The 27,459-nt window shown below is 36.5% G+C and overlaps 3 protein-coding genes across 7 annotated transcripts; 2 read left to right on the top strand and 1 right to left on the bottom strand.

Moving 5' to 3' along the window:
* Positions 1 to 1,095: 1,095 nt before the first annotated feature.
* Positions 1,096 to 12,662, top strand: LOC113730924 (katanin p80 WD40 repeat-containing subunit B1 homolog KTN80.1). 4 transcript variants are annotated; one of them, XM_027255921.2, is made up of 18 exons: positions 1,096 to 1,391; positions 1,750 to 1,880; positions 2,862 to 2,979; positions 4,042 to 4,273; positions 4,353 to 4,455; positions 4,736 to 4,806; positions 6,019 to 6,093; positions 6,179 to 6,322; positions 6,519 to 6,696; positions 7,178 to 7,699; positions 8,354 to 8,410; positions 8,494 to 8,753; positions 9,921 to 10,043; positions 10,374 to 10,448; positions 10,536 to 10,648; positions 11,576 to 11,692; positions 11,806 to 11,874; positions 12,164 to 12,436. In XM_027255921.2, exons 4-18 carry the CDS (start codon positions 4,130 to 4,132, stop codon positions 12,222 to 12,224), a joined length of 2,112 nt encoding a protein of 703 aa, XP_027111722.1. In that variant the 5' UTR covers positions 1,096 to 1,391; positions 1,750 to 1,880; positions 2,862 to 2,979; positions 4,042 to 4,129; the 3' UTR covers positions 12,225 to 12,436. The 4 variants fall into 4 exon arrangements, 3 of the variants coding, with proteins under 3 accessions (XP_027111722.1, XP_027111719.1, XP_027111720.1); XR_003458417.2 differs by having other exon boundaries at positions 1,192 to 1,391; positions 4,047 to 4,273; positions 10,358 to 10,448; positions 12,164 to 12,662; XM_027255918.2 differs by having other exon boundaries at positions 1,192 to 1,391; positions 4,047 to 4,273; positions 12,164 to 12,662.
* A 478-nt stretch (positions 12,663 to 13,140) lies between these two features.
* LOC113728548 (pentatricopeptide repeat-containing protein At2g21090-like) lies at positions 13,141 to 14,989 on the bottom strand. Its single transcript, XM_027252944.1, has 2 exons — positions 13,441 to 14,989; positions 13,141 to 13,298 (listed from the first exon to the last, which is right to left on the bottom strand). Exons 1-2 carry the CDS (start codon positions 14,987 to 14,989, stop codon positions 13,141 to 13,143), a joined length of 1,707 nt encoding a protein of 568 aa, XP_027108745.1.
* Positions 14,990 to 17,671: 2,682 nt separating this feature from the next.
* On the top strand, positions 17,672 to 23,570 carry LOC113730923 (uncharacterized). Of its 2 annotated transcripts, XM_027255916.2 has the most exons (5): positions 17,672 to 18,694; positions 20,316 to 20,365; positions 20,758 to 20,835; positions 22,124 to 22,733; positions 22,840 to 23,570. In XM_027255916.2, the coding sequence occupies exons 1-5, from the start codon at positions 18,533 to 18,535 to the stop codon at positions 23,374 to 23,376; spliced, it is 1,437 nt and encodes a 478-aa protein (XP_027111717.1). In that variant the 5' UTR covers positions 17,672 to 18,532; the 3' UTR covers positions 23,377 to 23,570. The 2 variants fall into 2 exon arrangements, with proteins under 2 accessions (XP_027111717.1, XP_027111718.1); XM_027255917.2 differs by lacking the exons at positions 17,672 to 18,694; positions 20,316 to 20,365; positions 20,758 to 20,835 and adding an exon at positions 21,918 to 21,990.
* Positions 23,571 to 27,459: the final 3,889 nt, after the last annotated feature.

Here is a 27,459-nt window from a genome sequence, read left to right as displayed (position 1 = left end):
TTGTTGAATAACGAGAAAATGCACGTATGTGATATATTGATGAGCTTTATCCTTATATCATAGGTATATATATATATATATATTTTACCCTCTTATCCTTCTTTATACCTTTCCTAGAAAAATGATCAGTTTTATCTCCAAATTTTGTTACTAGTACCGATTTACCTTCTAACTTTTGTTTTTAGCCAATTAAAACATGAACTTATTTTGCAGTTTCAATTGAGAACTTCCGTGATGACGCTACCGCTTAAAGCCGATTTGACTCTTAATTGATTAATTAAACATGAGTATTTTGGAAAATGTTACTCACCAAATCAAGTAAATTGTGTAAAAAATCACAAAATTAAACTTTAAACAAAATTTATCTGGTATTTTTTTACACAATTTAAAAGTTTTATCTGGTATTTTTCAAAGAATTAGCCAATTAATGTGTTTGGATAGCAAATTATTTTCACAAATTTATCTACTTTAATTATAAACACATTTTTAATCACTTTTTTACCTCACATATGCCATATCAAACAGTGTTACATTAATTTTTTTAAAAAAAATTATCTCAAATAATCTCCCATCCAAACACGTTAATATTTTGACCCAAAAAAAAAAGAAAAAAAGATTAAAAAGTGATGCTCAAAATCTGTTCTGAAGAAAAAAAAAAATTTACCGTTCTTCCCGTTATATTTGCCCTTTACCTCTTATTCAAGCATCAAATTCAAAGTGCCATTTTCATCGATGCGGTAAAAAATATCTCTATCAAATCTGCTCGGAGGAATTCATCCCATTCCTCCGAGCACCATAACTTTTTGCCCAGACTCGCAGTAAAAACAAAAACAGTCGACAAAGTGCTCCCGCCCCCATCAATCATTGTCTGAACACGCACACACACACAGTTCTACTCCTCTCTCTTTCCCACCTTCTCTACAAAATTAAATGATAATATGACAAAATAAATAGTATATAATCACTGGCACCGCTCCTCCTCAAGAATAAATTAAAACCAGAATATATTTTTTTAATTATTCCTTCGTTTTTCTTCCCCCCTACATTTTGTTCCTTGAGGAGGAGGTCCACGTTCTTTCTAGTCTTTTGCCGTGTTCTGAAGCTGAAACTTTCTCTGCAATAATCTGTTTTGAATTTTCATCACTTTTCCGGTTAGGATTTCAGTAATAAATCAGCTCTAAAATTCTAGGGAGTATATATACTTGTATACATACACGTTACGTGTAAGTTTCGTATATATACTTTTCCCTTCTCCCCCAATCTCCGCCGCACCGACTAAATTCAGCTCTTCATCAGCTGTAGCAGCAGCAACAGTGGCGTGCACGACGACGCCGTTTCAGTCACCGATCTCGTCGTCCTCCGAGAAATGGCCAAGCGCGGATATAAATTGCGTATCCTTTTTTGTTTTTTGGCTTATAATTTTCGAGTGTGGATGACGTCTACTTTTAGCTTTATTCCTAAATTCGCTGTGTTTTTAGGGTTTTTTTAGTTCCTTTTTAATCTCAAGTAAGTTAATAATAAAGTTCACCAATTTTGTTTAATGCTGTGTGCTACATTTTCTTTATTAGCTACGATTTTTTTTTTCAGTTTAATCGCCCTTTTTTTATTTTCTTTTGTAGAATTAGAAGTTAGCTATAGCAGATTAATTTTAAATGAGAATACATGACTCTAAGTTAAGCCAGAGATCTTTTGGATTTTATTTTATTTTATTTGGTAAGTTGTATGTTCTTGACTAAAATGATTAAAAAGAGGAGTTTGTGGCGCATTCGGGGAATGTAAATTGTTTAAGGATTGGGAGGAAGAACTTTCGGCAATTTATAACAGGTGGAGATGATCAAGTGGTCAATCTTTGGTCAATTGGCAATCCTGCACCTTTATCGGTTAGTTCAAGACTCGCTTTTTACAAAGTGTACTTGCAGTTTCTTTAGAATGAGACCTGAACAGCTAATAGGGATTGTATCATGTTGCGAATATGAAACAAAAAATGAGCTGTGAAAAGATAAGTTTCTTCCAAGTTCATGTCTTGAATACCGATTGACTGATATTGGAGCCGAATCGGGCCCCCTTTTCAACCTTTTTCTGGGGAAAAAGGCGCTTACTCTGATGTTTTTGTATAACTTTTGGTGCGTTATTAAGTTGAAAGGTCATTTAGATTTGTCACTACGTGTACTATATGTAGTTGTAGTTTTCAGATTCTTATAGTCACGTACAGAACATACTCATTTGCAATCATTTTATGACTCTTGCTTGTGATATCTTGTGTCGTGATCTATTTATGCTTCATACTGGGTGTCACATACTATGATTCAGCAATAAGAAAATTTGTAGTCTTTTACTTAGTTCATAGGATGTCTGACATGCGGTTGGAATAAAATCAGATATGCATGCGTCTTTCTGTTTCAGAAGAGAAGAGATGTTGTTGGTCTGTAGTACTTTACTCAAGCAGTAACTTGAAGTGCTAACTGCTTTGGAATTGTTGGTGATGTGTGCGCTATGTGCTTTGTGTTCTGTAATCATTGAATTGGCAAATGAAAATTAACATTGCCCGCTGGAGTTGCTCTATGCATGATCATCTTCTTTTCATTGTCTACTAGGAATATTCCTCTCAGGCTTAATTAATGCTCTAATTAATATGTCTATGTTGCTTCATTTCGCCTAATATTATCACATGATGCAGGTTTTTCAGTATTCCTTTCTGTTTGTTGTTTTTAGAAGTATTCAACTTATAGCAGTATGTGAAAAGATGGGTGGATTAGTCTAGTTTGGATTCCGCTTGTTGAATGTAGTCATTGTATAGTTTCTTTATCTCTTAAATTATTGTGTACAATTAATTGAAGTTATACTCTTCCTAAACCATGCAGAGTCTTTCTGGTCACTCAAGTCCAGTTGAATCTGTAGCTTTTGATTCTTCGGAGATCTTGGTGGTTGCCGGAGCATCATCTGGTGTAATTAAATTGTGGGACCTTGAAGAAACAAAGAGTATGTTGATTACCTTTTCTAGCTTGCTTTTTACCCTAAGTTTGCATCTGTTGAGTAATTAGTGGTTTGGCTATTTATTTTCCGTGCTAGTGGACTCAACTTGGTTCTTGTATTTGAGCTAGCAAAGATGGAATTTTTAACCTTATGACCTAATCTAGATTTAGTAGTATTTCATTAACTCCTTCAGATCGTGTTTTATAAAGTGGTTTGTTGATCTAGGAATCCTATTTATTGCTGTCATAATACTCAAGAGACCTAATTAATGATGCTTTTCAAATTGAACTTCAAATACTTATGGTTACCATTAGTAATTGTTTGACTATAAATATCATCCTCGTCATTGAAGATGGTGTTTCCCATTTCTTGCTGTTGCAATACTCAAGAAACCTAATTAATGATGTTTTCAGAATTGAACTTCAAACATGTAAACCTAGCACCATTTATTGTCAACTAAAAAAATGACAAACAGGCCACTGCTTTACATGTCTGGAGAGAAAACAAGCCACTTGCTTGACATGAAAGCCTTGGCACATCACCCTAAAAATACTTGATGTCTGATTGTAATGTCTCCTGCCATCCATATTGCATTTTATGCTTTTTTCCAGATTGTTCCCATATGCCTTGTAGCATCTGGTATTGCGCTCCATAAGTGTTCAAGAAGGATTTTGTGTTGCTATAGCCAGAAATGAATGCATGGATACACAACCGGCTCATTTTTCTGGAAATGTACTTATCAGAAAGACCGGCAGCTACCAATCTAGTGGACTCTGAAGTGCAGTCATGCTGGTCTTTAGCCGAAACAATATGGGCAATAACCAGCATGCTGCCTTGAGATCTGCTGATAAATTTCTGTGACCATAAAGATGGGCATCCGTTCCATTTTGGTGTGGTAGAGTAACTAGTGACGCGTACAAAGCAGTTGTAATAAGTTGTTTGCAGCTTCATAAGTTTAGATATTTAATTATTTTGCTGGAACTATTATCCTGTTGTCGGTCTTGCTTATTTTAAGTGTCTTAAATATATGCAGCTTGGTCTCTAATCTAGTTACTAATATTCTTGAAGTGTAGTGGTTCGCACTCTTTCTGGACACAGATCCTATTGCACTGCTGTGGAATTCCATCCATTTGGTGAATTTTTTGCATCTGGTTCCATGGACACTAATCTAAAGATATGGGATATCAGAAAGAAAGGATGCATTCATACATATAAGGGTCATACTCGAGGAATTAGCACTATAAGGTTTACTCCTGATGGCCGATGGGTGGTTTCTGGTGGATTTGATAATGTTGTAAAGGTATGACTAAAGCTTTTTTACAGGTTGTATCTGCTTTCTTTATCTTTTGCTTGGTCATGAATTCTTTACTTTCGGTCAGATATGGGACCTGACAGCTGGAAAACTCTTGCATGATTTCAAGTTTCATGAAGGACATATCCGATCAATAGACTTCCATCCACTTGAATTTCTTCTGGCTACAGGTGAACATGCACAGCATGCATGTCTTGGAAGAAATTGTTCTTCTATGTTTTGTCTAAAAGTTTCCTAAGTTACATCTCTATTTCTATGAGTACATATATCTTCCAATCATTTGAGGCTGGTAGACCATCGTCTTACTTGTCAGCCCTTTATTTGCTTTATATGGATTTTGCAGTTTATCCCATTTGTGATAAGTTTGGGCCATGATTGATTTGAATTGCCTTTTTTTTGGCGATTATTTGCATAGTATTGTTTTACTAGTAGTATAATATATTTTCTCAGGCTCAGCGGATCGAACTGTTAAGTTTTGGGATTTGGAAACTTTTGAAATGATTGGGTCTGCCAGGCGTGAGGTAAGCTTGCATTTTTGCAGTGACAGATATTCTTGCCTCACTTATTTAGCACCTTGTTATTTTTCCATGTTTTTTTGTCTGGTGTCCTTTGAACTATTATCATTTATGATACTATAGGACTGAAAACTTTAATTTATCTAAGAAGAAAACAAAAGAGGAATATGAGAGGGTTTATTTACTCATAAAAATGCTGAGTAATATGTTAGAACTATTGTTACTTGTCTCGTTGGGTTCCTCTATTTTTGGCTACCCTTAGCTTTTTCTCTCAGTTTCCTGCAGCACTTAAAGCAGAAATTGCTTCAAGAACCAGGTCTAAGGCCTCTGATCATCTGCTTCTTGACTTCATATCTCAGTTTCTGGAATAATTAATGATTTGGCAGCAGAATAGGAGAGTACTTTATGAAGAGTATTATGCTTTGGTCGACATTTTATGATAGTCAACTAAATTAAATGATTGCTGACACCCTTGGATTTATAGAAAGGCAGATGCTTATATGACTCATAATGGGTGTGTACATGTTCATTCTAAATATCTGTAGTGACCAGAGGTTCTCAGCCGTAGTTCTGGCTGTTATATCCCTTTCCTCATGAAGTTCTGGTTGGCACTTTATTTTTGTTTCTGTTGTACATGTAAATTGGTAATGACTTGATGAACAGGCTTATCTTTTGGTGCTTTGTTTCCTAAGATTCAGTCTTATTGAAGTGTTGGGTAGGGCCGCCAGTTTTTGTTCAGTGGTTAGATTTGGTATGCTGATGTAATTACAAAACGTGCCACAAATTTACCAATCCTAACTGAAGTGATAAACTCAATGACCCTTTCTGAGAGTGCATGAAAGTGATCCTGTGTTGAGTATAATTGCAATTAGATGTGAAATTGCTTGGGCAAGAGCAACACCATTACTAAATTGCCAACAAGAATTGGTAAATTTGACGGGATGGTTCTCATTGTACTCTGTTAGGTTGAAAAAAATGCATGATGTGTCTAAAACGCATCAACTTCTTAGAATTAATTGAACTTTTTAGGCATGCTGTTGTAATTATTGCCTACCATTTTTCTTTACTTGTAGTCCATTACATCTCTCTTCTCTTTTCTTTTTTCTTTTTCATGTTAGATGGTGTATATGCCTTTGATTTATGCTTGATGTCAATTGAAGTGGTACCCTTGAGACAGTACTTTTTCAATCAAAAAATAACAATTCTTTTGTCCCTCAGACTGCTGGAGTTCGATCCATAACGTTTCACCCTGATGGAAGAACGCTATTCTGTGGATTGGATGATAGTTTGAAGGTTTAGCTCTATCCTGTGGAATTTTCTAATATCTTTTACGGTTAGCAAAGAAATTTTTCTCATTTTTTTATTTTGGTTTGACAAGGTGTATTCATGGGAGCCAGTAATTTGTCATGACTCTGTTGATATGGGATGGTCAACACTAGGTGATATGTGCGTCCATGATGGTAAACTCTTGGGTGGTGCTTATTTTCAGAACTCTGTTGGAGTTTGGGTAGCTGATATTTCGGTAAATAATTTATTTCTTTCGTTCTAATCTATTCAACAAATTACTTTGTCTAATCATCTGCCATTCTATTTCAATGGTTGTTGCTGATTTGCTACATCATGCTTTATGTTTGGGGTTATGTACCTGACATTTTTTTGGGATTACATATTGTATATAGATGATGTTTAATGATACGGTAGTTTACTTTTCCTGTCAGCTTATTGAGCCATATGGTGGGGGTGCGATACCTGAGCTGAATGGCCCACCTGAGCAGAAATATGAAGTTCAAGAAAATCCTTCTGAGAAATCCGTAAGCCATAGGAGGTCCAATTCAAATTTCCGCAGCATGTCACCAGATATTGATTCTAAAGACATTAAGAATATCTATGTGGATAGTAAGTTGATCTCTCAGCAACCAATGACTGACCATTTTGTGTTTGATCCATTTTCATGCTTAATAAATGAGTGATGTTTTTTTATCTGAAAATTGCTAGTTCATATTCTTTGACCATGTTATGTTTGATTGGGTTTTTCTTTTGGCTGGAGTTTGGTGCTCAATTGCAAGCATGGAGATTATGCAGAACTTGGTTCTGTTGTTCATTATTGTTTGGTTTTGATGACTGTATTATTTCTGTTGATAGTGCCAGTGAGAGTGTGATTGCAATTATTTAGCTAAGAGGCTTAGCATCAAATTAGTTATTTTTCCCGTAAGCCTCCTTTTCTCCAAACTAAGACGAGCTTGTTTTCATTTGTTAGTCAGTGGACAGACTATACTTGCATACATGAATACATGTTCTCCTCACACACGTGCAATAAATTTTTTTTCTTTTGCACTTTCTTCTTCTTGCTAATAACAAACATTTACTGCATTTGAAGCTGAAGCTTGTAAGCCTGTTACTTCAACAAAAGTTGGGTCTCTTAATTCTCCAAATGCTGTAGACCCTTCTGAACCAAAGGAGATTACGACTTTGGCAAGTCAGAAGCAGGGCTCTGCGGTAAGGGTGCATGCAAAGACTAATGTGTCAGGGGATGCCAAATCCTTCATTGTGCCTATAGTGATACCTCGTGAATATCCTAGTGCAAAAGATAAGGCCGGTTCTAGAAGGGAATCTTTTGCTAGCAGTAGGGCCATTACTGGTACACTTAAGCCTTCCCATATCCGAAGGTCGTCAAATACAAAGTCTGATATGGAGAAAATCTCAACTGGATTGGAAACCATGTCTCTTGGCAGTATGACGACTGCAGTGGAGACTAAAACGGAACCAAACTTCAACAGCAAGCTTGTTTGCAACAATAATGTGAAGGAATTCTCTGAGGGAGAAGATCTGAGCATCAAGAATGTTGGAGAGAAGCTAGAAAAAGCTACATCGCTGACAAGACTGTCAAATCAGGAAAATGGTGAAGTTCTTTTGTGTTCAATATAATAAACTTTGTATCTTGTTACAGGATGTGTGCATAGTTATTTCAATAGTCTCTTCTGCTTTTGTGTTCATTATATTGTTCTAAAGGTTCTTACATTATTGCTTCAAAGACCCTGTATATGATACATGGTTGTCTTTTGTGGAATTCAGTTAGTTTATATATGTGGAAATAGATATGTATTCCTGAAGAAATAGTTCCTAGTAATGCCTTGCAAAAGCAAGATTAAGATACTGTATTATGCTCTACTTTTCCTAGTACCCATTCTGGGGAAGTACAACCTTGGTTAGTGCTTACTTTTCCCACAAATTCTCTTGTTCCTATAATATTGTTGCCTGATTATTTGGTTTACAGATTTGCTTTTTCTTCATTTGCCTAGACTGTGTTTTGAAAGTCATGATGGAATATTGATGTTTAATAGGCTTTGGGATTCACTCCTGCCATTAACTCCATAAAACTGAGCAAAGAATGATGTTATGTTTAATTTTGGTGTCCCCCATCAGAGCTGCTTAGGATCGAACTCTGATAATGGTGATATATTTGATTATCATCCAACAATTCTTCTTTTGTCCCACTGACAGGAATGTAAAAATTACCCAGAATGATTGATTTCACATATTTTCTGTGTTTCAGGTGAAAAGCCCCAGGAGTGCAACAAAGGGGTTATTCCTATTAGAGTTGTGAATGGAGGTTGTTATCTGATCCAGTTACATTATCACATTTTGAAAAGACTAGTGGCAAAATATTGATTTTTTGGTGCTTAACATGTGCAGTGGCAGTTGTGCGAGGTAGGACACGCAGTTTGGTTGAGAGATTTGAAAAAAGAGAGGGATTGAGTAGTAATGAAGCTCAAACGCCTGAGAAAGCTCCTAACTTTAGTAGCGAAGAAGCTCAAACGCCTGAGAAAGCTCCTAACTTTAGTAGCAAAGAAGCTCAAATGCCTGAGAATGCTCCTAACTTCAGTAGCAAAGAAGCTCAAATGCCTGACAGATGTCCTAGTTCAATAACTGAGGCAGCTAAAGCATCTTTGCAGGTATGGTTGTGCTTATATATGGTAATTTTAAATAGTATTGAGCTGACAAAAGTCTTGTTGTGATGTTGATAGTTAGGAATCAAGCTTTACATGAAACTGACTGGATATTTTGAGGAAGTGTTATTTAAGGAGAAGTTGGATATGAAGAAAAGCTTGTGTGCATATTTTTGTTATTATCTTGTGCCTACCCTTCAAATTCAGTGTAGCTAAGACTTGCATCGAATCCATGTGTCTTGAAAGTGTATGTGTAATGAATGCTTGAAAACTTTAAGTATTGTTTGATACAGTACCGTTCAACTTGAAAAAGTAGCGTTTCTTGTGTCTGGATATTCCTTTAAACCTCGAACGTGAATACGCTAATATAGAATTTTGTTTTTAAACCTTTTTTGCTTCAATTTTTTTTATTTCATTTTTGCCTGGAGGTGGCACACAGGGTACAGGAGTATGGGCTATAAGCTTTTAGAAGTACTCTGAAGTTGCTTTTGCATTACTATTGAATGTGGGCTAGCTCTTTCTTTTTTCTGATCTACCTAAACACAATTTTCGCCTGCAATACAGCTACAGCTACATTTACACCGCCACCAATTTTGGCATTCTAATAAGTGTGTCATGATTTCTTTCACCATGTTATGTTACTTTCTAAATACTTAAAATTGATTTGAGACAGTTGCATCTTTTGAGTGCCATAATTATATTTTAATGGCCTGTGATAAAATGGAATTGACACACTATTTGCATTAAAATGAGAGCTAATGTTAGCCAAGGTCTGGACTATTTGTGTTAAAATGCAATTGACGAATCATGTTGCTGAAATCACAACTTCTAGACTTCTAGAACAATGGTTTTGTCACCTCTCTCTCTCTCTCTCTCTCACACACACACACACACACACACAGGCATATCATGATGCTGACATGTCTCTCTTTCTGTGGGTTACATACGCACACACATCCTGGTGGTGACATTTCTCCTGTTCTATCAGATTCGTTTTTGGGTACTTCAGGCAGATTTTATTTTTGGCTGCTTTAGTTACTGGCTTGTTTAACCATTTATAGTTGAATTGCTATCTTGGTTGTTGGAAAAGTTGCAATTCTCAAGAATTATCTTCTACTGCATTCAAGTTGGCTTTTTATGAGCACTTTGATCGTTTTATTGTGCTGTCTGCAGGATAATAATCCACCAAATGCTGGAAGGGAGCCAGATACAGATGATAATCATGCCATTGAAGCGCTGATGCAAAATCATGACGTGCTATTAAGCACTTTTCGGTCACGCCTGACAAAGTTACAAGTAAGTTATTTTGTAGACTTGCATGTGATGCTGCTGTAGTTTTTGGAGGTTTAGCTAGATTTATAGAATTCATTTTTTGTTCTCCTTGGCCATGTGTTGCATTGTATACACGAAGAAGACAAATGGTCTAAACTATATCCATATGGTAGGTAGATGTCGTATTAAGTGCTCCAGAACATGGAGTCAGCTTTATGTTTTTTGGTGAAGTTGAAGTGTTTTAGAATGCTGGTTTTTGGACATCTTTTGTCTTCCTTTTATTAGCTTCCAATCTGCATCTAGCATCATATTCTCTTGAAGTTGACAGTGACCTACAGTCTGTCTTCTTTGCAGGTGGTGCGGCATTTTTGGGAACGCAATGATGTTAAAGGTGCAATAAATGCTATGATGAAGTTGCCTGATCATTCTGTGAGTATCCTCCAGATAGATCATCTGTTTGGTGTTCTGCTTACTTTTCTCCTGTTTGTGCATCATATCCAGTATGTTGTGGCACAGGTACAAGCAGATGTAGTCAGTGTTCTAAAGGAGAAAATGGAGATTATTACCTTAGAGCTCTTCTCATGCTTACTACCTGTGCTTTTAAGCTTACTGGATAGCAAAATTGATAGGTAAGTCCAATGGCAAAATTTCGGCATAAAATGACTCTCTTGTTTCTGAGTCTGTTCTTACTCATTTATTCTCTTGTTCTTTAGAATTGCCTATCTAGTCAATATCCATTTACATCTGCTTCTCAACAATTAAAAACTGGATAGTCTCATTAAAGTAGAAAGTTCAACTTCTTGCTATGCTTCTATTTTCCTTTTCTCTTGTTCATTTTTCTCCTTTGTAGTACGCTCTTCTTGGTTGAGTTAGCCCCTTTACTATGTTTCTTAGAATGTCAAAACTTGGATGCCAATCTGTTTCCATTTAAGCTGGGTGAAGCCCTGTTTATATTTCTAAATTTTGGAGCTGGTCCACGATATAGCACTGCTTCTGCTGGCTAATGAGTGTCTTAGTACTCTTTGTTGACAATATTGCAGGTTGTTGGCAAAACAATGATCTGAGAATGGGATTCACTCAGATTTTCTTCTTTTAACTAGTTCCTAAGCTGTTAATATAAGAAATAAATTGCTTGCCCAAGAAAAAAGAAAGATTACATATAAGCGTTCTGGAAGGTGATAAATGAAAAGAAACTGATATTTCTACCGGAGAAAGTGATTGACACTAAAATATCTTGGAATAGTGAAGAGTGGTTTCCACAAATGGAATCTTTTATACATTAAGTACGACAAAATGTAGAGGGAAGGATGTCTTTATTGGAGAATAAACTGCTGTCATTACAATTGTCCCTATTTTAGAGAAAGCTTGAATTTTGCTTCTTTTTGTTTTTTTAGTTATTGCTCTTGGAATTGGTGCATTAGATAGATACTCTTACTAGTTAAAATCATCTCTAGACCCTTTGTTAGCTGGGTGAGTCATAGGTCCTTGTTACCTAATTTTGATATATTTTGCAGCTGAGAATTTGAATATTCTTATTCACATGTAATTTCTATTAGGCATGCTAGTGTTTCTCTGGAGATGCTCTTGAAACTCATTGCCGTCTTCGGACCTTTAGTTCATTCAACCGTTTCAGCACCTCGTGCTGTTGGGGTTGATCTTCATGCAGAAGAAAGGTATAATTCTCGACCCTATGCGTCAAATGGAGCTTCAGTTTGCTCTTGGCAAGTTTGCAAGAAAAAACTGAGCATGATTACATGCATCTAATTTATGAATTGTATGATAACAGACGTGAAAGCTGCAAACAGTGTTTTGTCCATCTTCAGAATGTTCAGAAAATTCTTCCGTCACTGATTCAGTAAGTTTTATGTCTTTTTCTTTGTGTCTTTGTTGGAGTTACACGTTGTAATTCTGCCCTGTTTTATTGTTGTAAAATCTGGCCAATGTTGCTTTAATGTTTGCCACATGACATTGTCAAGGATTGTGTCTCTCCTCCTTATCAAGTTTTAACTCTGTAAGGATTCCTTACATTAAATGTAGTTTATATTTCTCCTTTATCCTGTAGTGTCTCTGCTCTATCATCGCATATATTATTGGTCCTAGCCATTAGCTCCTCATCTGTGTTTTTATCTGGATCTTGGTTGTAGGAGGGGTGGTGTGGTGGCAAGATGTGCACATGAACTAAGCCTTGTTCTTCGAGAACCGTAATATACTCTTCTATGTGGTATTAACTTCAATGAAGAGGAAATGTACTGCTTTTTGCTTCCCCTTGGATAAAATTCTTTCAGACCGCCTCTTTTCACACGAGGGAAGCATCACAATTTTGTCATGCTGATGTCTGTCTCTGGCTACCTTTTTTGAGTCCTTTTGGTAGCTATGCATACAAGCTTGATGCTCCATGCGGTAAAGCTTGAGGAGGATTTTGTTCAGCTGCAGCCATTATCCCTGGTTCAAGGTGTTAGTCCTCAATATAAAGGTAGTAAATTTCTTTTAGTGATGCCTTGGAAGATGTTGCAGCTGTAGCATACATACATGTATACTTGTGGTCTTACTTAACCTGTAATTACAAGTCAATTTATGTAAATGCGCTTGTAATATTTAATGATATGTATACAGCCTCCATTTATCAATGAAATATATTTCCTATCTTGTAGTCTCACGTGGAAGTGTGATTCTGACCGTCCCTCCCCTCCACATTAAAAGAAAAGACCAAAACAAACAGCTACCTTACAAGTCCTGCTTGCTTTGACATTTTTCTTGTAGTATTAGGCTAATTTGGTACCACCCACGGACAATTAAACAAGCCAATGTAATGGGCTTCAACTTTCACCTCTAATACAGTATGAAAGTCTCCAAGATTCATACATAGTGGAACCTGCTCTTCAGAATTTTCCGTCAATCTCAGACCAGTAGTGCGGAAGACGTTGTACGGGATGGAGTTTCTTGTTTACTATTCATGGGAAGGAAAGCCCTTTCGTCCATATCATTTAACAAGAGTCAATGTACAATGCGTTTGCTTTAGGAAAAAAATACAAACAAGTATGTCATGCCTAGTTCAAACCAAAGCAGTAGGCATTGAAAGTCGCAGCTCTCTGACCCGAAATACTTGCATCAGGGATGAAAACTATGGTTTGAGGCTCAGGATGCGTTGCATGGAATACCAGGAAACTGAAGAATGTGTATCAGCTATTAAATGTTTTGTTCTGTCTCCATTGAACAGTAGGGATCTTAAAGCTGGAAATCTGATGCGTCTAAGTGAAAACCTCTGCTGCTCGACAGGCCCTGAAACCACAAACACAGCCCTAACTCAAGCTACCACATCCCCTTGTAACTGATTCACAACATGCCCAGAAATTAACCCAAATAACCAGGAATTAAAATGTGAAAGGACAGACTAGACAAGTTTAAGATTCAATCCAACTACCAGCCTTCTGTTTCCTAGCACGCTTAACTCTTATCATCTTCTTCATCTGAGCTACAGTATTCCATACTTCATTTTCACCGTGCATCTTGGATAGCATTGCATATACAGCAGGATGGTCTTGTTCCAATTTATAAATTCTGCTGGCAGCAGACTCGCCAATTTCCAAACAAGAATGTAGGCCACAGGCCCCAAGCAATGCCCCCCATACAACCACATCAGGCTCAAAAGGCATTCCCCTAACAAATTCCTCTGCTTTCTTGAGCTGCCCAGCTTTTCCATACAAATCCACTATGCAAGCAAAATGCTGAATCCCTGGTTTTACTCCGTATTTTGAATTCATGGAGTTAAATATCCGTTCACCCTCTTCAACCATTCCTCCATGCCCACAAGCCGAAAGGACATTAATAAACGTAATTTCATCAGGGTTGATTGATTCCTTCACCATTCTCTCGAATTCTTGCAATGCTCTTTTGGCAAGGCCGTGCCTTGCATATCCACCAATTATAGAATTCCAGGAGACCAGATTCTTTTCTGACATGGATTGAAATATATAATACGCTGCCTCAATATCCCCGCACTTTGCATACATGTCAAGAAGGGAAGTCGACAAGATGACATCAAGCACTGTACCAACCTTAAGTATACATGAGTGAACTTGATTGCCTATGAGGAGAGAAGAGCAGCCTGCACAGGCATCTAGCACGCATGAGAATGTGAAGTGATTAGGCCTAGGCCCCGAGTTTAGCATCAAGATAAACAATCCCAAAGCCTCCAAAAAATCCTCCCACTGTACATACCCTTTTATCATTGCAGTCCAACAAACAACATCATTTTCACTCATCGTATCCAAAACAGAGCGGGCTTCACTTAGCATCTTATTCTTGACATATCCATTAATGAGAGTACTCCACGAGAAAGCATTCTTCTCGGGCATCAGATAAAATGCCCTCTTAGCTTCACTGGTTAGCCCAAATTCCATAAAACCAAGAATCAACACGTTCCAAGGCGCCACGTCTTTCACCAAAATCTCATCAAACACTCGACACAACCCTTCTCGATCGCCCAAGTCTAGGTAACCTCTCATCAATGCTGACCCAAGAGAATCATTCAGATTCAATCCCGAAGAAAGCACTCGACAGTGAAGCTGAGGGGTCAAGAAACTGTAACCCGTGTTCAAGAATGCGCTAATCAAGACTGCAAAAGTAAGTTCATTGGGTTTCTCGCCGGCCCTGGTCATTTTCATGAAATACTGGTAAGATTTTTCTGGGTGGTTGGCCTGGCGGAAGCCAGAAAGCATGGTGTTCCATGAAACAACGTCCTTCTGGGGCATTTGGTCGAACAACTCTTCGGCACGTCGCCAACGGTTGTGCCTCATGTATCCAGTAATTATTGAATTCCAGGAGACAATGTTTCTGGACTCAGGATTTTCATCGAAAACTTGGCGGGCAGCGTTTAAATTTCCGTTACGGAGGCAGCCGTTGATTGTATTATTCAAATTCAGTGTGGCACGAGTGGAGAAATGGTAGCGGGAAAGGGTACGAGCGAACATGGCATCCACAAAATCAGCTTAGGGTCCATAGAACTTTACAGAAAAGGTGAAATCGAAATCGTCCTTCTTTTTTCAACAAACGTCCTTCTTCTTTTTTTTTCTCGAAATCGTCCTTCTGCTCACCCGGATTTTGAACTTGCCTCGTTTCTGCAACTTAAAATATACCAGCAATTTGAATTTTTTTTTTTTTTTTACTGTTCTAGAATGAGCTCTTTTCAATTGGTAACATATGTTTGAAATCGTATAAAATACAACCTAGTAAGAGATGAAAATAATCTATGAAACAAATACATATAGCTAATATATTTGGATGTCACTTTATATTGTCTTTTTTTCTGCTTGTTTTGGAAGCTGGAAGATACCTAAAAAAGGAACGGAATAAAGAAGCCAAAGGAAAAATGCATTTTCTTTAAGATATGACCGCATAAAGGCCTCAAGAATACAGGCACGAGTATTATCCACCTTATTAAGTCGTCGTTAAAAATTTACAACTAGACGTGCATTTTAAGACCGTTTAGTATAGATTTTAATTATAAATTGAGATGAAATCTCTCAACCATTGGTGTAATTCATGTGAAAATCTTGACCAAACCATACGATGTATTTGTTTGAAAGGTCTCGAATCATGCCCCCTTTTCTTGAATTGGAATGAAAATTATATGGCTTTAAATTGGTTATTCGATTATCTATGCAGAGGTTTCCAAATAGTACATAGAGTTGATGGTTATTGTGAACATTTATACCATGCATGTTAGTTGATGCTTAAAAAGGTAGTAGTTTTTTTAACTTACTAACACAATACATACCCTGATAATATTGCGGGCTTAATCCCCTGCTAGGCAAATGTATGTCAAATGAATTGTTAATAAGCATAAAGGAGAAAAAGTAGACGAAGAAAAAGAGAAAATAGAAGTAAAACATGTATGCTAAATTTTTAGTAACAATTAATGCAAAGCCAGAATTTGTTAATAAAATAGGAGTTACTTAGAATAAATATATTCTTTTAAATTTCTTATGATAATTTCTTTAATTCTTTTATTATGAAAATTTGTATTTCGTAGTAAGAAAGAAATTTAAACAATAATAAGAATAATAGCAAGAGGCAAGAGAAAAGGACAAACGATCATTGAACAATATTTTAACAATGAGGACATAATTATATATTTTTGCTATCCAACAAATACATTAGACTACTACCATACCATCGGGGGTTAATTTATAGATTTCACAGACACGGGAGCGATTTGCTACTGCCACTTAATTACAAAGGGTCAAAATTTATTTAAGCCTAAAATTGCAAGCACGCAGCAATGACATGGCTTTATATTTTTCGGATTTGGAGCAGCGAACGTCGAAGGCTTGATCCCGTGTGCGCCGTACCAAATAGTAATTGACATCCAAAAGCACGTGCTAATGTCGTTTAGGCTCGAGTTCCACGCAGGAGTTTGCTCCTAATCTTTCATCGGACATGGAAACAGTTAATATGCGAAATTATTATACTATGAGAATTGAGAGTTGATTATACTATGACATATCAAGTCAATGACATAATAGTTGTATTAGGTCAAGGCTCGAAGATTCTATTCTACTATTAGTGTTCAAATCCTTAAAAATGGTGGTTTAGAGCGGTAAACAGAGTATTTCGTACTATTTAGGCGTAAGTCAAAGAATTTTGTATTCTAATATTCAGACTTTTCTGAAAATATTTTTAGTTGCAACTATCGAGGATGTAAGTATTTGTAATTTGAACTAACTATCGAAGGTATTGGCTTATGGGTGTTTTAACAAAATAAAAATAAATTTAGAAAAAATGTTCCACAGAGACTTTCGAGGAATATTAGCCAAATTAATAAAATCTTGGGTCAATTCATTCATTGCAAATAAAATTTGAGATGCAAGTTCGTTTTTTTTTTTTTTTGTACGTCCTTCAAGAGTTTTTTTTAAAAAAGTTTTAGACTATGAGAATTGTAGGGCAGAAATTCCAACCGTCTTAATTAAAAATTGGGTTACTTGATTTTGAGATGTTACTTTAGGTCCGTGATAGTTTTAAAATTTTATCACTTAATTATAGTTCACGAGTTTAAGTAACGAAGTTTAGAGCTTTACTATCTCTTTTGTGACAATTAAGAAGGTATGTTTACTCGATTCTTAGTTATTTATTTGCTTTGGATGCTCCATCGCTTATGACACATAAGTCCACGAGTTCAAGCAACGAAGTTTAGCGCTTTACTACTCATCTTTTGTGACAATTAAGTTTCTTTTTATCTTAGAAGATATTATTTCTTAGCAGAGAAGTAATTGATTGATAATTAGAAATATTTTTGGAGATGAATTACAATTTCAATATACTACACTTTCTATATGTATGTAGCTCCTGTACTTTTTTATTTCAGATCTTACATAATTATACCTTAAATTTGAAAGCTGAAAACCCATTAATGATTGCTGCTTCTCACCGTTTTTTTTTTTTTTTTTTTAAATTTTCTTGTGTTTTCATTGGATTTTTATTACTACAATTACAACTTTTACGTCTTAACGTCCCCTGGCTGCAAGAAAAGAGAGTTAACTATAAAGTCACCCCCCAAAAAAAAAAAAAAGACAGAAAAAATGGTAATTAATTTGCGTCCCTCCTTTTATCTTGAATGGCCAAATAGTATGTGCCACCCTCCTAGTCGGCAATCTTCTTCATTTGAACTGGGGATATGCATGTCATTAAAGATTATGAGGGGGGACAAATATGGTAAGAGAATCTACATGTAAAAGGCACCATTATTGATTGATTATGCCTCCCTTCCCTCGTACTAGTACTAGAAAAAGACAGAGAGAAAAAAGAGGGGGAAACGAAGAGAATTTCCAGGCTAACCCCAACTCAAAAAAATCACACACCACCACCCTCTTTTCGCACACACACACCCACACCCATCCAACATTTCTTTCATCCATTTCTTGCTTCTCTCGATGCCCATCTCCGCCGATCATTCATTTCGCTACAATAAGTACATCCTTTTCTCCTTCTAGAATTCGTCGTCTCCTTTTCTCCCCATCATTTAAAAGTTTTAATTATTATTACTATATGCTATCTTCTCTTTTCTTTTCTTTTTTTGGAAATTGAGGAAAAAAAAATTCTGGCCGGAAAACCACCTTCCATGACCAAAACAACCATTTCTCTTCTAAACCACCTCCACAAAACCACCCTTAGCACGCTTCACGGTCCTTTTTATGTCCTCAAGTTTGTCGAGAACCAAACGCGCCCTTATCTATCTCCCTGGCTTTTGCCCTTTTAGCCTTTGTAGAATCCTGGAAATTTCGAGGTTGTTTTGTCTCCAGTCTCTGTCTTTTGGCTTTTTTCTTTTTCTTTTTTTTTTAACACCGGAGAGAGAAGGGTGATTACTAACGTGCGCCGGTGGTGCGCATGTTAAGATGTTGAAATTCGAAAGCTTTTAAGATTTGAGAGTGTGTGTGAGAGAGAGAGAGGTGGGTGTGTGTTTTGTTTTGCTTGGGCGGCTAACTTTTGATCGTGGTCGTACACGTGGAGGGCGGGAGATGGGAGCGGAGGCGATGGTGGTGGGCCCCGATAAGAGGTGGGGCACATGGGAGGAGCTTATCCTAGGAGGCGCTGTGTTGAGGCACGGTACCCAAGACTGGAACGTCGTCGCTTCCGAGCTTCGTGCCCGCACCCTCTACCCCTATTGCTTTACCCCTCAGGTCCTTTCATTTTCCCCCACACGTTATTCCTTTTTTTAATTTTTTGGCTTCATTTTGATTTTAAGTTATTGAAATGTTAATGATGTTTTTTCTTGTAATCTAGTACAGTAAGTGCGTGTTGAGGAATTAATTATGATATTTACATTTAGTTAAGAAGTTAGTTGCTCGATAGATTTTGTAGGGCCATGTCTTAGCATTTGATAATATGAAATTATTCACTTGGCTATAAAATTATTAGGTAGAGGATAAACATAAGTCGTGATATGCCTTGGGGCTTAAGAAAAGGGGACAGAGATTAATATTAGCAGAGTATTTATTTATGCTTGCTTGTACCACGTGGACTGAGTCATTTATTGCATATTTCCTTTATAGCCCTCCTGATTTCTTCTTCTTTCTTTTTTCTGCCCTTTATGGAGTTTCAAATTTACTCTTTATTTTGGTGGTGGTTATGTGAGAAATGGGGAGGCAACCCGTAGCTTCCCAAGTCACAAGTCATGAATGATTGGTCAATTTGGAGTCTTAGTTTTATGGAAAGGTCCAATTTGACTCTTGGGTGGTTAGGGAATGAGGATTAAGGAATACCTTATTGCGATTTAGAGTAATCATTAGCTACACATGGTCCAAAGTCTTCTTGGACCACACATAATTAAAGGTAAATGCAATTTGGTCATATTATATTATGTTGGGGATGGTATCAAATGTGAACCTTGTTTTGTGGCAAGGAATAATTAGTAGTTCAAGAATTTGTTGAATAACTAAAATATTCCCCATTAACGTCACCGTTGGCTGTGGTTATGGCCCACCTTTGTAAACAGTGATAATCATATAAATTGTTGTAAATTTTGTGATGAGACTTTTGTTTCGTTTTTTTTCCTTTGTAATTGTTGACGTGGAATTTGTTTTCAAATTTGGATGTGATGTAGTAATCCATTTTGTTGGTGGATGATGTTATTTGAAGAAATTATGGGCCTGATCTTCATCTCGAGCTTGATGATCGATGTGGTTCCACAGAAAATTAATATGTATGTTGACAAATTTTCTGAGACAACATTCTTTTTTTGGGGGTGGGTGGGGGAGGAAAAGAAAAGAAAACCCGTTAATGAAGCCATTTATAGCAGAATTGTAGGAAGAAGTGATTGGATAGACTTAGGCTGGTAGACCAATGTCGTGAATGCTTGTACCCTTCTCAAGAGTATCATCAATCGTGCACATGGTAGTATATCCACTTGTAGCTATTGGTTTCTCCAAACAAAGAATTTTTACTTTGAAGAAACTCACAATAGCCAGGAAAAGTTTAAAGAGTTTTTGGCTTTTGCGCCATAACCCCTCCTAGAATTAATTATCTCTTAATAATAATTAAACAAAGAATTTTATATGCTCTGATACCAAACACGCATTTATCACAGTTAGTTGCATTTATCATCCCCAATAGATATCAGTTTGATAACTAAAATAATTGTGTATTAGTGGAAGGTTGTTGGCTAAAACTCATTAAATTTGTTGTTCTCATGGGTGTTACTTAGATGCAATGCATTATTTCTTTCAACCTCGTGTACATGTGTACAGTTTAGTATGATCAAGCTTATGGTCGATCTGACAAAAACTTCAATTTGAAATACAGGCCTGCAAGGCCAAGTATGAGGACCTAAGAAGGCGTTATTCTGGTTCCAAGTAAGTGGGACTCAGCTCTTTTGATTTATTGAATAATGGTGATTCAATTTATTGAATAATGGTAATTCAGTTGTCACACACAGATTTATAACTCTGGAGATTGCTACTAAAGTTTGATTTATTAGAAGTAACTTTTTGGTGTGTGTCCTTGTTTTCCTAAGTAAATAGAGGTTTGTTTTTCTGTAAAAACAGGCTCTATTATTCTTGCAACACGTTTAAGCTTCTGGGTGTACGGCATTGAGACTGTTATCTCCCTCCTTTCTTGCTTCCAATCTGTCTCTTACATTTTCACTTTTTTTTTTTTTTGGAAAAATAAGAGCAGCTAGGAATATAATGAGATTCATATTCGGGTTTTGATTTATTTCTATTACTTGTTGGGTGTCCTGTATCAGTGCTTGGTTTGATGAGCTACGAAAGAGACGAGTTGCAGAACTGAAGAGAGAATTGGAGAAATCTGAGGACTCAATTGGGTTAGTGAACTTTTTTCTTTCGATTCATGTTGGTGCTGATGAAATTGAAGTCTAGTAACCAAACTACTTTCTAGTCAAGTTTTCGTCAAACAAAATGGGTTACCTATATCCTCTGCTGCACGGCAAGCAACCAACCCCCCCCCCCCTTCTTTTTTTCTCCTGGTGAAAAGATAAAAGAATTGGAAAAGGAAAATTTGGTCAAGTTCATAGACTTCTTGTACTTTTTTATGGTGGCACTTCAATTACATAATAAATATGAACTATTAAGAACTTTTCGGACCAAATTGTGTTTCGTTACTTTCGTACTTTGGTTTGGTATTGGTATTATGAATAGTTAAACACATAGGGCAGGTCATCGAGAAAGAGTGAATACGTGACTCCAACACATAAGTTAAATTTAACTGAAATTAACATGTGGTTCCACTTATTTTGGTATATAATATGAAAAAAGAAGCAACCTTTACTAATAAAGTTCGTGCGAGGAAAATGAAAGTTATTTTGAGAGGAGTTTTAAGACATTTAATTAGAGTTGGAGGCAGTACATCTTGGCAGTCAATGGCGGAGCCAGGATCCTATGGTGAGGAGATGCAATGGTTAACTTTAGCATAAATCATGCTTTGAAATTTATATAAAAGATGTACTTTGTACTTCGATTTGAAAGGCCAAATACTTCTTCCTCATTAAAGCGGTGTCAATGTTTAGTATGGAATAGGTCCAAAATTCATTTTAGAGGTAATAAGTAAAAATCTTATTTTTTAGGGGGTCAATATAGAATAAGGGAGGGAATGTATAGAACTCAAAAGGATATATCCATGTATAGAAAGGAATTTTCTTAAATCTAAAGAAGGCAATGCAACTAAAGGTAATAATTTTATAAATTTCAGGGGGTGCAAACTTGAAAATTTTAGAGAGTTTCGAGGCCATTATATAATTTTATCAAATTTGAGGGGGGACAATTGCCCTCCCTCAGTTCCATGTGGCTCTGCCACAGCTGGCAGTCCAAGTTGTCATCTTACCTGAATGTTTCGTGTTGATTGGGTGCTTCAAGTTACAAGTAGATTGCTTTACAGAACAGGTGGTGTAAGCAGAGAAACTGCACATCTGTATATGATGTTTGATGTATTTTTACATTTTCAGAAAGCATGTGATGTTCAGGTTTAGTTAGTGTCTAACTGAAATTGTTCTCTCTCTCTCTCTCTCTCACACACACACACACGCACACTTACACTCGTTATCATCATGTTCATCATTATCATAGTATTAAATTGGCTTTTGTTCTTAACTGCAGATCGCTTGAGACGAAGATTGAAATTCTCAAGGCTGAGAAAAGACACTCCAGCAAAGCTGATTGTGGCTCTAATGGGACTGAATCACCTGCTCCTCTTTTAAGATCAGATGGAAACGAATCTTTTGGCAAGGAGACATCCAAGGATGGACTCTCTGCCAGTAGCTTCACCCAAGATACAAGCATTAGCTGGTCATTGTATCGACAGATTCCAGTCTTAGTATCATGTGCAGGGACAGATATTAAGCAAGAAGTTTCAGTATCTTTGGAGGAACAGAAGGATTTACACACAAAAAAGCTGGTAGAGACTGGCAATAGAGAGGGAGGGACTCCGAGGAAAAGAAGAGGTATGAGGAAGAGGAAAGACTGTAACATAGAAGCCAAAGAAGGAAGCATTGGTGAGAGTGACAACCATGGGTCAACTAATGTAGTATCTAGTTCTCGCTGTAAGGAAACTTCTACAAGTGATTGTGATCAGACTATTAGGCTTCCCGGTAGAGATGGCAACACCAAAGGTGCATGCCAGATGAGAAGTGATTGTTTGATCGGCATTTTCAATTCTATTGCGGAGTACAAGGTAGCTTTTGTCTTTAGACATCGGCTTGATAGTCAGGTAATTGCTTTAGTAAATACTCAAACTTTGTTGGTTATGTCCCAAACCCTATTGCGCAAATCTTCTGTAATTTTTCAAATGAATTTGTATCTGTGACCCACAACAGAAGAGAGCAAGATACAAGAAAATCATCAGGCAACATATGGATTTTGACATGATAAGATCTAGATTGGTCAGCTGTTCCATCCACTCAGCAAGAGAGCTCTTTCGAGACTTGCTTTTGCTTGCAAATAATGCCCTGGTGTTTTACTCAAAAAGGACACGGGAGTATAAATCGGCAGTGGCGCTGAGAGATATTGTACTGAAAGCATATCGACAGCACTTCAAGGGTTCTTATAACAAAGCTACTTCTGCATCCCTTCCAATGCGATCATTGTATAATCCTCCTGTGAAGCCACGGAGTGCCCGTCGTCGCCCAAGTCAACCCAAACAATCAGCTAAGCTGGACAAAGCTGAGAAATTTGTTGTTAACGCTCCCAAGGTACATCCTAAACCAGGTGATCCTGATGCTAATGTTCCGCTTCAGTCGTTATTGACGGCAAAGAAAGGTGTAAAACGCCCTCTGAAGGTAAAAACTGCATCAGCTAAACCACAATCCAAGACTCCACTGCCGAAGGACAAGAAAGCTGCTCGACAACGGTGAATATGTTTTAGTATTTTTGTAACATCTTCCCGGTTTTTTGCATTAACTTCTTGCTGTACAGATGCTCTTCTTTTTGCAAATGAGGCTAGGTATGTCAACTAGGTTAACTAGGTTGTATCTGCTGGCCATTCAAGTGAAGAAACACAGTAGATGTGAATGAACTGTTCATAAATAGTTTCAGAGACTCTTCATCATGCGAAGCTCTTGGCAAAATGGTGCTTTAAAACTGGCCTTTGTGAACTGCGCTTTAATGGTTGTCTTGCCTTTTTTTGAGCGATTTGTTCCATAACCACAGAGTCCTAGCAACCAGGTGTGCTTCTCTTCCCCCTTTCTTGGCGCTTTCCTTTTGACATCTACATCCCTCGAGAGAGGGCTGAGAAGCTATATGTATATACGGACCTGAGTGGCTGAATACTGTATATCAAATATCCATGCAAGTTAGTCCATACTTTAAACAAATGTATTTGAGTCTTTATTTATAACAAAAGAAACAACGGATTGTGGAGAATATTTCTGAGTTACAGCAAAATGAAATTCATATTAGAAACATAATTTAGTATAAAACTATTGAACTTGAGGAAACTCTGCGATCTGATTGGAGAACCAATCTCTCAATGTATATGCATCGATAAAGATAGTGATTTTATATTTTAAATATTTCATATTTTTATAATCTAAAAGTTGAGGTCTTGTTTGCATTGTAATTTTTCTTCAAAAAATTTCTATAATTTTGACAAACATATTTTTTAATCATTTTTTTATTTACTTCATATGCAAAACATTTTTATAGTTTTTTTTTTTTACAAAAATTTTAAAAAATAGCAATTCAAATGGACTCTAAAATATTTATTTCACTATTTAACGGTGAATTTAATCTAAGAGTGCGATACCAAAAGGGATTGTAGAATCTCATGAACTTGATTGTGAAAATAATTTTGCAATTTCATTGAATATCTACCATTTGGTTCAAAAAGTTGGGAGTAATTAAAAAAAAGAAAAAAGAAAAAAAGAACGTCTTGCTCGGTTCAGCTATGGTATAAAAAATCGCCACTGCTTTGGTCTCTCAGTTGGGCTACAGTATAATTGGTGTTGGATAAACTGACAAGCGTGCTGGCCTGTAAATGGTAAGAATCATCAAACCCAGACCGACCGTCCGGCTTAACATTGAAGCCTGGGTCCAGCAGTTTGCGTGTGGACATGTAGGCCTGGGTAGAATTCCCTTGGGCTACTAAGGAACTTTTAGCTCTTGCATCGTTCGGGGCTGATCTGCACTGTGTGGGCAAGTTAAGTGCTGTTGTCGGCCAGTTTCCCTTGAGGTTTCTTCTAATCACACTTAGCACCCCTCATGTTTTCAAAATCACACTTAGCAATGACAACTTTGGTATCATTGTCAACCCCTCATTATTTTTGTTCCACTTTTACCCTCCTTGTGAACTCTATTTATGTAGAGTTAATTTCGGAAACCTCCCTTGAGGTTTTCCCTAAATTATGTAAAACTATTCTGTAATTATGTAATATTTTTTGTACAAAGTGTAACTCTAATTGAACTATTTGTAAAACTTACCAACACAGATATGATTATTACATATTGGACCCATATGTACACTAACAACTTGTCACATTTCTATTGTAACGATGTACAAGAAGTTTACATAAAATTACAAAATATTCAAAAAATGTTACACTATTTAAGGATGGTTGATCTAACAACTGTTCCTATCCCACCCCCTAATATTAAATAGTCACGGAGTTTCCAGTGATGTTAACTTTTGGCAATGGACATAGTGTCATTGCCAAAATTGCAATTCTTAAGTGAATAATAACACAATCTAAAAGTAATTCAAAGATGATGGGAATTCATGAGTATATAGCATTAGTAAGCCATTTCTACTTGACAATAGGGTATTGCAATATTAATAACTTACAAACTCCATTCAACTAGGATGCACAAAAAGCTATTTATACTACCTCATTTTCACAAAAATGGAAGAGCAAGTTTATTTACAACTACAACCACATATTGAAACTATTGTTGCCAGTATGAGAATTCATATTCACATTTTTTTTTATCTCCGTTCAGATCAATGTAATATTTTTTAAACAATGTGTAACTCTATGTGAATTATTTGTAAAACTTAATAACAGAAACACAATCTATTATAAAGATGTACAAGAAGCTTACATAAAATTACAAAATATTCAAAACATGTTACACTGTTCAGGCACGATTTTGTAGTGTTACCAAAGTTGGTGGGATGTGAGTTACATAAATAGAGTTCACAAGGAGCGTAAAAGTGGAACAAATATAATGAGGGGTTGACAATGATACCAAAGTTGTCATTCCAAGGGTGCTAAGTGTGATTTCGAAAACATGAGGGGTGCTAGGTGTGATTAGAAGAAACCTCAAGGGAGGTTTCTGATATTAACCCAAGTTTTATTGCTTTCCAACCTTATTAGCTTCGATTCATCATCTAATTAATTGTCTAACAACGCTATAGTAATAGCAGAATCAATAACTACTCTGTGTGGGGGGACATTTAGTTTAAATCTTTAAGTTATTGAATGAGGTAATTGTCGAATAGTCTGATCCTACATATGAAGCAAATGTGGGCATCTCATTTTAACAGATGGAACATACTCCTGTGTTGTAAAACTATCTACTCAACCCTTACAGAAAATGGAAAGAATAGTAGTGTTCTTACTTGGTACTTGCATCGTATCATTTTCGGTTATGTTAGTTCTATTCTATCATCTGATAGATCCTATTTTACTCTGCAGGGAAAACACTTAAAAAGATTCTATCAACCCTAACCACTCATAAAATACACCATCATCTTTAGAAAAACACTCGATTTCATGATGCCACGGTTTTTAATGCAAATTTCATTCAGCGTTGAGGCGTAAGAATTTAATTTCATGCTTCACTAAACCGATGCCGATGCTACCGCATAATTCAATGCATGAACTATGCTATTATTTTTTTGAGGTGGAGGCCGTTAGGAGCAGGAGGGAGGGTTGAGTTGAGTGGTAAGATGAAAGGAATTATGAGTAGAGGGTTGAATATTTGAAACCTCTCATCTATAAGAAAAAGGAGAGAAAGATGGGAGGACTGAACTTTTAATCTTTCTACAGTAACCAGTAGAGAGCATGTATTCTAATGAATATACATTGTCTAGTTTAACTATGATTTGTTAGCAGGGGTCTTTGCTACGTCTCTCTAACATCTAGAATCATAAAAGTGATGGTAAAAATGTATTTGGTTGAAATTGAATGAACAAAAAATTAGTTACGAGACATAACTTTTTTGATTGTTACTAATGTTTTGTGTTTCATATTACCGACTTCTGTCCCATATAGAATGTCATATTTGGCAAAAATGTGTATTTTATAGTAGTATGTGTCCTGAGTCATACCATTCCAAAAACACACATAGAACACCTCAAAAAACTTGAGAACATCCCGAGAAAAGTTTCGAAAACTTAAGAACACCTAAAAAATCTGGCATCAAGAAAAGTTTCTTGAAATACATTTACAGTAAAATTGTTAAAAGAGCACAGATCCTTGTCATCTACTTTTATCGTGTCAGTGCGTGCATTATTACGTAGGAATTACAGAAACTGCAAATTCCAGAATTTAAGTGACTTCTCTTGGAGTTGCCGCAACCGAAAGCATGAGCCAAGCGGGTTCAATCAGGATCGAGACCTCAACAATGACCCGTAACAGTGCAAATACTACCAAGGGAGGTTTCTAATAGTTACATTCACCTTTTTTTTAAGTTTCGAAAATAATAATACGGACCTCTTTTGAACTTAAAAGCTAATGTAAATACTAATATAAAAACTCTAGATACTGACCAAATAACACGTAAAAAAATATAATAAAATTTTCCACTCATTAAAATTTATGTATAGGATTTTGTTATGTTGTATTTATTATTTCAATATCCATATATTTATTGTGTTAGTATTTGCGCGTAAAGGCAGAATAATTGCTACTGCTACCCTTTCCAGATACAAGCCACGTGCCCCAACAAGACACCGGTCTATCGGGTACAACAGCCTGTTGGTAGTTTCAAGCACTAAA

This window comes from Coffea arabica, chromosome 2e (assembly GCF_036785885.1).
Source record: "Coffea arabica cultivar ET-39 chromosome 2e, Coffea Arabica ET-39 HiFi, whole genome shotgun sequence".
Classification (NCBI taxonomy): domain Eukaryota; kingdom Viridiplantae; phylum Streptophyta; class Magnoliopsida; order Gentianales; family Rubiaceae; genus Coffea; species Coffea arabica.
The sequence above is the reverse complement of the archived record's forward strand: the minus strand, read 5'-3'. Positions and strand labels throughout refer to the sequence as shown.